We start from the raw sequence: 11,023 nt of genomic DNA, 5'->3' as shown, positions 1-11,023 counted from the left end.
TGGTGCAGTGATTCTTTATCATTTAAATGTCTGTTTATTGTATCCATGTGATGCAGCAATTCACAGGCTGTGGGTGACAAGAGCCCAGCTCACAGTCTGACAGCCACATCTGTGGGTTCCTCTGAAAGCTTCCTCTAGTTCTGGTTACCATGCATTCAATAATTTTCATTACAGAGCATCCTAAAATATGAAAACCAATCAATGCCTTCACTATCACCTGTAGCCTATCATACCTATTGACATTACAATATTCTTGTTACTATTTTCCAATCACAAAAGGTTGGTGTGTTTCAGTTTAAGCTAGAAGTTGTTTTTCAGTTTTCTTGCAGTGGAAAATCCTGAGATCTTTTCTCTACTTGCAACATGGTATTTTTGTTTGCCTGTGAAAATTCTTTTCCTTGGTAAAAACACCTTTTGTTTGAGGTGGATTTATCCTTTGCTCAGAGTCATAAAAGCCCCTTCCAACTCACTGCCCTTTGCCTTCTTAGTTACCCAGTAAGACTGGCTCAGCAATTCTTTTCTTCTACATCAAAACTTGCTCTCATCTCTCTTCCTTCTTCAGATTCTACAATCAAAAATCTTTCTGTTACACACACATCTGTGAGACCTTTCTGTCAACTCCTTATCCTTACTAACACATGGGGTCCTGCCCTATAGGGAATGAGGTCCTGCAGGAACAAACTGGACTTCTGGACAGCAGATCAATAAGATTTTGCAGAAGCCAATTTATTGTTTATAATTCACCCTAATTATCCATTTCTAGAACCATTACCCATGTGGGGACACACTCTACAATTGGTAATTTTAGGGTGTTGATGCACCCATTCAAACCCCCCAGAGTCAGTAATTGGTGGTCACATGCAGTTTCACTGCCTCCTGTTATCTTGAATCATCTAATCTTGGTGTTCTGTGTTTTCAACTTGTTCTCTCCCAATTTAGCATAGTTTATGTTCCAGCGGCCTTGGGGGCTTTCAAACGAGTTATCAAAAAACTCCTAAAACTTTCTCATGCTGTGCACCTGTTATAAACACTGGTCTAAACTAAGAAATGCACAAAAGCAGCTGGCATGTGAAAGAAGCGTGTGAACAAACAGCAAAATATGCAGAAAGAACTGAACAGCAAAACAGAGCAACTAAATATGGTTTTTGGTTTGTGCACACCACACAAGGCCCAGATTTGTACAGACATGTCCACCAGCATCTCAACCTTGTTCAGCATTACTACAATTCCCCTTCTTTTTTTGTACCAGCCAAATCGTCTTTGTTATCCTATCCTTATCTTGTCTTATCTTATCCTAGCCTTATATTATTGTATTCTTATATTATGTTATCCTTACACTATCTTATCTTTTATGATATTCTAAATCGTATCATATCATATCATATCATATCACATCATATTCTATCTTATTTTATCAAGCGAATCACTAACTTTAATTTATGGAACAAACAATGTGCTAATAACGAACAAAAATATCCAAACCCCTTTGATTACATCTTTCAACCACCCAGGTATTCCCCATCCTTCTAACCATTCATCCAAACCCCAATTGTCCACAGTTAACTTCCTCATATTATCTTGCAGTTGTTTAATCTTCTCGTGAATGGATGCAGAATGGTCAGAAAGATACATACAACACGTCCAATCAAAATCCTCACACCCGTGCCCATGTGCTGATAGCAAAAAATCTATAGCAGCTCTATTCTGCAGTGTGGGGTGTCTAATACTATTTACATCTGTAAGCATTTGTTTCAAAACAGTGGAAGTGATATTCAGCTGTTCATTCACTCAACATCTCGGCTTCTCAAGCGTAGTCAATGCCTGAGCAGCAGCAACACCTGGGGAAAGAATTGATGCTATTATTTGTGCCAGAGGAACCCAGAATTCCAAATGATTGTACAAATTAGGCTCCAAATCCCCAATCTCTCTTTTAGCTCTTTTGCTGTGTCCTGCTCTCCAAAGGGTCTGATTCAACAACTCATGCTTGCCAGGAGTAAACATAGTTAACTTTTGGAGGATATTCGGGGGCAATTTCGGGTGTTTTGGGAGTTCTCAGGAGTGTTATAAATGGATATTTTGATATGTTAACTTTTCAACCCTTGGCCATATGCATTTGTCTCTCGCTTGGTGGAAGCTGCTGTGGGCCAGGGCCAGCACCGAGCTGGGCTGTGTGGGCCAGGCAACGTGGAGAGTCTTGGCTGATCTTGCTGTGTCCCTGGCCTCAGCAAAGGCTTGGAGGATTTGCCTCCCAAGGCATCCTGCTCATTGGCTCTTCCTGTGCACCTTGGAGAGAACAAGGATGGCATTTCTGGCAGCTGGGCATTAGCAGCCCTTCAAACGGGGGCGTGTTGTGGAGCAAGCCCAGCTGAGACACCCTGCGAGGAGCCAGCCCAGTGCTCCTTGCTCCTCTCTGCTGACACCAGATGGTTGATGTGGTTTTGGGATGAGCCCAGCTCCGTGACGGGGTGCTACGTGCACACGAGACAGCTGCCCCTGTCCCGCGGGGTCCCAGCAGTGCCTCGCAGTTGTCCTGCACACACATCAGGATGTGGCCAAGAGAGGTCCTGGAAGCTGAGGCAGCCGATTTGAAGCTTTTGCAGGTGCCTACAGGTCAAGGCCAACGGAGTTCCCTCAGGATACAGCAGTCCTGAGGGTTCGCTCCAGAGCTGCCTGATGCTGCCCACTTCTTGTGGCACCAGTTGCTTTCCAGTGGAATGTTCTACCTCCACCAAGAGTAAAGAGGGAGCTGGAGAAGGAGCTTGCCAGGCCACTCTCGATCCTTTCCCAGCAGTCCTGCTCAAGTGAAGAAGCCTGAGCTGAGCACCAATGTGCGAATGTAAGAGCCGTGCACAGGAAGGGTTGGTGGGAAGGATGATCCAGGAATCACAGGCCTGGCAGCCTGAGCTTGCTACCAGGAAAAGCCTTGGAGCAGATCCTCCTGAGTGCCATCCCACGACACCTGCAGGGAACCAGGGGCCCTGCTGGATGCTGGGAAAGCTCTGCAGAGGGATAGGGACAGCTGGGGATCCTGGCGGCCTGTTGAGGGTTTCTGTGCAGCTGTTTAGGGGGGTTGGTGTTGGTGGGAGTCAGCATCTGTGCTTTGGTTCAGCTTTGGTTATGGAGGGCAGAAAGAATAGCTGTGATTTTTCCTCTTAGTGGTCCTGAATGTCCCACAGGGAAGAAGAGGGGACAGCTGTACTTTATGAACCACTTAGATGTCTGTACCAGGAGGAGGATTAATTTTGGAACACTGAGTGGACTTTCATTCCTTCCAAACTTTTACTCCTTGCTGCTTTGAGACGGGATGCCATCTTCCAAATCTTTCATGTTTTCAGACCATACCAATGAATATGGAAAGTTTGCAATATTTGGGAGATACTTATGTAGAGCAATCCTTAAGTGAGGATTCTTAAATGCCCTGAGCCCGCAGAGCAGGGCAATGATTGCTGATGGTTTGAGCCGTTCCTAAAGATCCTGTCAGGCTTTCTTAGACACTTGGGGTGAGGAATTCCTTCAATCACGGGCCACTTTGGGTGGGGCTGGGGGCAGCCCCAGGGCTGGTGGCAGGGTGTTCAAGGGCTCTTTGTGACACGGTGCAGCATGGTCACCATGGCATGGAACAGGACAGGGTGTCAAAGGGCCCTTTGTGACACGTGGTGATATAAGAGCTGACGGTGACACGGCCACGGCACAGTGCTCAGAGCACGCGACGGGACAGGAGCGGTGCCGTGAGGAGCCCCCGCACAGCGCACTCGTTCCTGTCGGACCCGGAGCTTTTCTGAGAGTTATTCCTGCAGCTGACTTCGCAGCCAGACTGCAGGACTGTTTGTCTCACGGCTTTCCCAAGGCACCTTTCTACAAGGTGCCCTCAAGGCCAGACTGAAATGACAGGCAGATTTCCCAGCTGTTTCCCACTCTTCGAAGTGTTCAGAAGAATGAAAAGGAGAGGCTCTAGAGTCCACCCAGCACAAGAGCCTGAAGAGCCGGAGCTGTTTCAGCCAATGCAGGATGGTGAGAGGCACAGCTGGGTAAAAGAGCTGATGGCTGCTGCCAGCTTGATCACTTCCCATCCCATCCCATCCCATCCCATCCCATCCCATCCCATCCCATCCCATCCCATCCCATCCCATCCCATCCCATCCCATCCCATCCCATCCCATCCCATCCCCTGGGGACATGCCCAGGCACAGGACAGAAGAGGGGCTGGGCAGACACCCTGCAGTGCCCGTGCTTATGTTCCCCTGAAGCATCCCGGGACTGTCCCTGCCTGGGGAGCGCAGGGCTGGGCTCTGTTCTTCAGCCTCTGCCGCAGCCCCTCAGCTCTGGCTGTGCTCGCTCTTTGCCAGGTGCAGTCATGGACCGCACACACAAGCAGGACCCCACCGGTGGCCGCTTCCGCAGAGCACTGAAGGTACCTGCAGCCATCCCCACCTGGGCTGGGCCTGCTGTCACTGCTCAGCCCAGCACAGCGCTTGGAGCACTCCATGGAACTTGCCTCTCCTCCCTGTCCTTTGTTCTACTGCAGATGTTGCAGAAGTTTGTGCCGGTGCGACGTAGGAAGAGCAGCACAGCAACAGAGGGCACAGCTGAGCCTGACTCCAGCCTGACCGAGCTCCAGGCAGAGCCTGATGTCAGCCCAGATGTGCCTGAGCGCTCAGAAGAGTCTGACACTGTAAGGAGTGATGACAGGGTGCAGGCTGACATGGCAGTGACTGAGGATGTGGGCATGACAATTGCTGACACTGGAGAGACTCAGGGCATCACAAACACTGACACCACTCCCACTCTGAGTCACTCTGAGGAACTCATAGTGGATTACTTCAAAGACCGTTGTGCTTCTCAGCCCCACTTAAGCAGCCTGTGGCCAAGGCTCCATGCCTCCCAGGACTGTGTGCCCACTCAGGCCATGGTCACTGGGCCCCCTCAGTCACTGAAGGCAGCACAGCGTGGCAGGAAGGGAAGCACTTCTCAGAGGAAGCTACGAAAGTGCTCCAAGTGTTCGCCATTCTTCCCCCAGGTGCCAGCCATGGTGAAAAGCATTCACCAGAGACTGACATCCCAGGGCACTTTAGATGCAAGGCTGCGCACTGACATTCTGAGGCTGGCTGGAGAACACCCTGCTGATGTGGTGCTGACCCTCCTGCGCTGTGCCCCAACGTGTGACAGGTACGGGGCCCATGTGCCTTGAGAGCTCAGGGCTCAGCAGCCTTTAGGGCCCATCTCCCTGTACAGCCTGTCCAATGGGCTCTGCCAGACAGGTGGAGAGGTCCAGGACCATCAAACCCCTCTGCTTCCTGAGCCTGCTGCCACTGCCAGGCTCCCTCCCTGCCCCTCAGGGCACTGGGGCTGTCACAGCTGCACAGGGCATGGTACTGTGACTGAGACCCCCTCTGACACGGAGCTCCAACCCCACAGAGCTGCTGTAATGATGTGGAGAGCCATAGGCTTGTCAGGCACAGCACTGGAGAACGTGCTGCCAATTCTGCTCTGTGTCATGGAGGACTGGCCTCTGCACAGAATGTGCACCTCTGATGGAGACAACGAAGATGTTTTTGCCCTGGCTGTGAGTTTCTGGAACTGGCCCTTGCTCACCCTCCAGCACCAGTCACCTCTCCAGCAGCTCTCCATCCTCTCTGTGCCTCAGTTGCTGGGCTCAAACCTGGGCCAGGGACAGGCTCAGGGGGCACCAGGCCTGCTGCTCCCCTTGCCTCTCCCTCAGGCCCTGCCCCATGGACACCTCAGCACTGAGCGCTGCCTCGGGCTGCTTCTTTCGCAGGCAACTCTGGTGATCTGGGTGGTGGTCCAGGTGCCCCACTGCGAGGAGGCCATGATGAATGCTTCCTCCCCTCTGTTTACGGCTCTGCTCTTGCATGTTGTCATCACCACACAGCAGATGCCAAAGGAAGTTGATAACTTCTGGAGAGCGTGCCAGGAGCAACACCCGCTTCCCAGCAAGGCCAACAGGTCCCAGTCCTCCAGTCCTTCCCATGCCCTTGTGGCCAGCACCAGTGCTCCCAGTGTGACCTGGACTTTGCTCTGCACACAGGTTTGCAGTGCAGACCATGAAGGCTCTGCTCATCTGTATGCAGTATGAGCCTCAGGTGATGGCAATAGAGCGCAAGCGTGGCTGGGACACTCTGCTGTGTGCTGACACCCAGCACTATGCCGTGGGTCTGCTGGCCAGGTGAGACCCCCATTGCCCCTCTGTCCTTGACATTAGTGCTGTGTGCCCGGGGTGCCCCACACAGTACCCGTGCTCATGGGCCAGAGGCCTTTGTCACCAAGGGATGGTCAAGCAGACTGGAAAAGGCTGGGAGAGGAGGTGCCCAAAAAGGGGCAGCCTCCCAAAGTGTCCACATCGCCTCCAGGGATGCTGGGGAAAAACTGGTTCTCTGTGAGTCAATCCTGGGAGAGTTTTGCCACCCCTCAACCTCAGAGTCCTTGTGCCTTTTTCCCTCTGCCAGGGAGATTCGCTGTGTATTGATGCCCTTGTGTTCCTATGTTGCACTTCACCTACTCCAGCTGCTCAGCACACAGGAGCCACGTTGGGATCTGCCTGCCCTGGCATTCCTTGTGGAGGTGAGCCTGATGGCCAGAACTGTCTCCCTGAGCTGCCTCCAGCTCTCTGGCCTCTCATGGCCACAGCTGCCTGGGCTGGTGCCCGTGCCCTGTGCTGCTGTCTGGGCCCAGCCCTGTGCAGTTCTGGGCTCCTGTGTGTCCTCTGTCACTGCCCTGTGCCTTTCAGGTCCTTGAGTTCCTGGATTTGAGTGAATGTGGGGACAGCATCCTTAAGATCATATCAAGGTTCCTACAGAGCAATTCCAGGGAGAGGCGTCACCTGGCGTTCAGAGGCCTTGAGCTGCTCAGCAAGGATCCCTGGATGGCAGCGGCTGAAGCGGTTGTGGAAGTTGGCCGAGTGCCTGGTAAGGACGGCCTGGAAGCACCAGGCTCAGGCTGGAGAAGCCCCCTGAGCGCGGCGCTCACTGTGTGCGGCTGCAGCTGTGGCCCTGCCCAGCGCTGCCCGCAGGGGCCGCACGGGCCCGAGCCGGGTGCCGATGGAGCCCCGGCCCAGCGGGGCTGCGGGGCGGGCCGGCACCGCGGCTCCCCGGGCAGCAGCCGGCCCTGTGCCCCTGCAGAGCCCGGCCAGCGGCTGCTGGCTGCGCCTCAGGGCTCTGCGGGCAGGGGAGGCCGGGGCCGGGCGCGGGCAGCACCTGCCAAAGCGCCGGAACCCGCCCTGACCCTTCGCTCCCGCCGCTCTCCGCAGCTGGCAGAGGACAGGAGCCGAGCGGCCGAGCACCTGCGCCAGGCCCTGCCCTACCTGCAGAGCCCTCAGGAGCCCCTGCGAGCGGCGGCCAGCAGGTTCATTGGTGAGCCCGGGCTCCCTCCCTGTCCTACAGCAGTAGGATCTGGGACACGGTCCATGACAAACTCTGTATTCCCAGAGACCGCAGGGCGGTACTTGAGGAGGCAGCAAGGAGACACTCGGCTCATCCACAAGGGTGAGGGCAGCGCCACTGGCAGGAGGAGCTGCAATCCCTGCCCCAGCTCTGGAGCGCTCTGCTCCCTGTGCGGATGGGGGGCGGCGTGGGCAGAGCACACAGAGATTTCAGGGGCATGTGGGGCATTTGTGGCTAGCAGCTTCGGGCTGATCCTGGTGGTCCCTGCTCCCTCCTGGCCATGGCCAGAGCGGGCTCCGGTAGCCCTGGCATGGGGGTCTTGTAGCGTCCCCACTGATCCAGGCTGTGACTGTGGCTCTGTTCCTTCCTCTACCAGCTGCTCAAGTCCAGATGCAAGATGCCAGGCCATCATGCTCTAACCTGGAAGATTAAGCCCAGTCATCTTCAGGATCTAGTGAACCAGTGTCACAAGAACACACCAAGAGACACTGAAGAGGACATAACCTGTCCAGGCTGCTGGAGCTCCAGGCAGAGCATGATTGGCACAGTTATTTTGCCTTAAGCCTTCTCCCTGCCTGCTCTCTCCCTCCAGCCCTGAGACCCTCCACCTTTTTCCTTCTCAGCTCATCCCTTTGCTTTGCCTTTCGTCAATAAACAGTTTGGCTTCTTCACTTTGCCTGCATCTCTGTGGAGCTAAAGCAGCACAAATCCAGAGCCCTGGGACTCACAGGCCCCTCCTGCCATTCTCTCCCGCGCCGTGTTTTGTGCAGAGACGCAGAGGAACGAGGGCAGATCAGGTTGGAAGGGTCTCTGTGCTGAAGCTCCAGTTCCACAACACTGTGGAGTTCAAGGTCTTGCTGAGCACCCTGAAGCCCCTGGATTTTAGAAGAGCCACCCTGAGTATGCTCTGAACCCAGCTGGGAGGGATTCCATGGCAAGCACTCATGGAGGGCAAAGGAGCTTGGAATGCTGGAAGGTTTCAAGAATAGCTTCCTGAAAGCTCAGCAATGCTCCATCCCTGCACAGGGTCAGGAAGAGGGCAGAACCAGAGAGCATCAGGGCTTCACAGAGAGCTTTGGGTGTTCCAGAGAGCAAATGAAGCAGCAGCACAGTGCCCGAGAGTCGGACGCGTGACCGTGCCAGTGTCCGGAGCGCTGCCAGGCAGTGCCGGGATCCTGGTGCGGTTCTGGTCCCCACAAGTGAGGAATGGCAGCCCTGCCTCAGACCCAGTCAGAAAGCCAAGCAAGTGGGACCAGAGGGAGGGCACCGTTCCAGTCTCTCCTGGGCATGGCAGCAAAACAGCCCCTGCTTCTTCCTCCTCCACCTTGTGCTTGGGGTGTGCTGGTGGCAGAGCCAGCCAGGTTGTGCTCTGTGTGCCAAAGGCTGCTCAGAGCCAGCATGGAAAGTGCTGCATGCCCAGCACAGAGTCCTGGAAGGTGCTGGTAAGAGCATCCTGCAGGAGCAGGGCCTGGTCTCTGGCTGGGAACAGCCTGGTTTTGCTGCCGTGACCGCAGGCAGGAGTGTAGGCAGTGAAGAGGCAGCAGGCAGCTTGTGTTTGCAGAGGGCCTGGGGCTGCACGTCTGAACCTGCACCTGGGAACACACTTGGGGGAACATGAGCTGGAGCTGGAGTGCCTGTTCTGAAAGCAGTTTGTGCAGGCAGGGCAAGCAGGCAGGGTTGCAGGTTTCCTGCTGCTATTGGGGTTTCTAGTTTGTTTGTTGTGTTTCTGTTGGTTGGTGAGTGTGGGCTTTTTTCTCCCCCTTTATCACATTCCACGGGGATTCTTTCTCATTCTGAACTAGGCTGAAGGACGAGACTTCTGGTTGCTTAGAAAGTGCCATTTATTTTCTTATCTTGTACAGAAGACATGACTTCTTGTAACAGGTATTGAAAGCGTGGCCAAAAGTCACAAGACTTATGGCTACAAGATATTTTAAGGACTTATTAACATAAAACACTGCCAACAAGGTGATTTATGTTTCTATTCCAATACTAAGAAATTTCATCTAATTGCAGTGTGACCTTTCTAAGCCAATCTTGTTCTAACACATAGATCTGTTCTTAAGGCTAGTTTGTCACCTTTATACCTGCTTTACTCTTTCTATATCTTAATCTTTATTAACTAAACTTTTTTCTACTTAACATGTCTCTGCTTTAAGCTTTAAATCTACATTCTTACTTCTAGCACCTAAACTTGGAATCTTTTCCTAGCACCTCAGTTCAAGTCCTGTGTTCTTTTCCAGGCTTTGATTTACACACCCAACTTTCTGAGAAATTCTTGCATTCTGAACTCCAACTGATGGGCTTTGGGTTTTTTGTTAATAATGGTTTTTACATGATTGAAAACTGCAGTTAGTACAAATGTATGTGACCGAGTAGAAGCCTCCAAAAAGGATGCATCTGTCCAGACCCCTTCCTGTGTGTAATGTTTGAGCTTATCTGCAGTTCCAGAGGATGTTGCAGAAGAAGCCTGCCTGCGGTGTGAACAGCTGGGTTATCTTCTTTTAATGGTGGCCGAGCTTGGGGAGCAAGCTGAGACTAAGAAGTAATAGGGGAAGTGAAAGGGAAATAGATTGGTGGAGTTCTGCCCTTGCATCCTTGAGGGAGGCCCACCAGGAGTCAGAGGACTCCCGTGCCCCCCCGTCAGGCAATAGGAGGACACCTGGTGGGTGAAGGGGAGTGGAAATGGGTCCCTACTCAGGGAGATCATAATAAACATTCCTCCTGGCCCCCATCACCTTGCCAGGTGCCCCTCCAGCATAGGTATGAAGCCCTGGATTTAGAGAGCCTGCCAGATGGAGTAGAAGAAAATGATCTGCCCAGTGGGCCTAATTACAATGCACCTGTTAGACAGATCACCACCTCTGACCCCAAAAAGAAGAGAAGGGTAGTGGTAGTAGGTGAGTCCCTTCTGAGGGGAACAGAGGGCCCCATATGTCAACCTGGGGCCCAGATATGGGATGTCAGGGAGAGGCTTCCTTGGCTGATTATTAATTCAGGCCATAAAAGGACGTAGTTGTGCTCTCAGGATTCCATGCATATCTGGGTCACTGACACATGGTCATAGAATTGGGCACAATATGTTCCTGGCTACCCCTCCAACTTGATTGGTTAATATTCCTGATGGCCTGGAATATCCCAAGAGTGAAATTCAATTCTGAAAAGCACATACTCCATGAGATCTGTTCCATGTTCTACGTGCACGACCAGTACGATTTATTCTTGGACTTGCACAAGATTTGGCTGTTGGAAACAAGATTTGTTGGGTGGGATTCCTGGTGGGCCCAGTTACTATATCTAAGTGCTGATGGTCTTCTCTCCTATGTGTCACAGAAGAAGGGGACTATCTTGCACTAGGTTATAGTGTCCCATTTTAATTTGCATAGTGCAAAAATCCTGATAGGAATCACTCGAAAATGAATGCACACACTGCTCTTTATAAAGGTCACAGATGTGCATGGTCACTGTAGTAATCTCTACAAAACGTTTGTGAGTTTCAAATTTACAGGCCATAGGGATGTTACTCTCAGGTGGGACAACAAAGGCAGGCATGGAGTCAGGTTTTCCTCAATCTTCAACTGCTCGTTACTAATCCTTAAAACGGCATAAAGTGGTTTTACCTCTTC

At 52.4% G+C, this 11,023-nt stretch overlaps 1 protein-coding gene across 1 annotated transcript; it reads left to right on the top strand.

The window, feature by feature from the left end:
- Positions 1-4,354: 4,354 nt before the first annotated feature.
- On the top strand, positions 4,355-7,835 carry LOC306816048 (maestro heat-like repeat-containing protein family member 7; the record flags this gene model as incomplete). Its single annotated transcript, XM_079332545.1, has 11 exons — positions 4,355-4,411; positions 4,526-4,672; positions 5,018-5,166; positions 5,416-5,563; positions 5,777-5,964; positions 6,047-6,184; positions 6,465-6,579; positions 6,888-6,923; positions 7,265-7,367; positions 7,443-7,499; positions 7,774-7,835. 11 exons carry the CDS (start codon positions 4,355-4,357, stop codon positions 7,827-7,829), a joined length of 1,194 nt encoding a protein of 397 aa, XP_079188671.1. The 3' UTR covers positions 7,830-7,835.
- Positions 7,836-11,023: the final 3,188 nt, after the last annotated feature.

Source organism: Erithacus rubecula, assembly GCF_903797595.1.
Source record: "Erithacus rubecula genome assembly, contig: scaffold_350_arrow_ctg1, whole genome shotgun sequence".
NCBI lineage: Eukaryota > Metazoa > Chordata > Aves > Passeriformes > Muscicapidae > Erithacus > Erithacus rubecula.
This window is presented reverse-complemented; position numbering and strand designations above follow the sequence as displayed.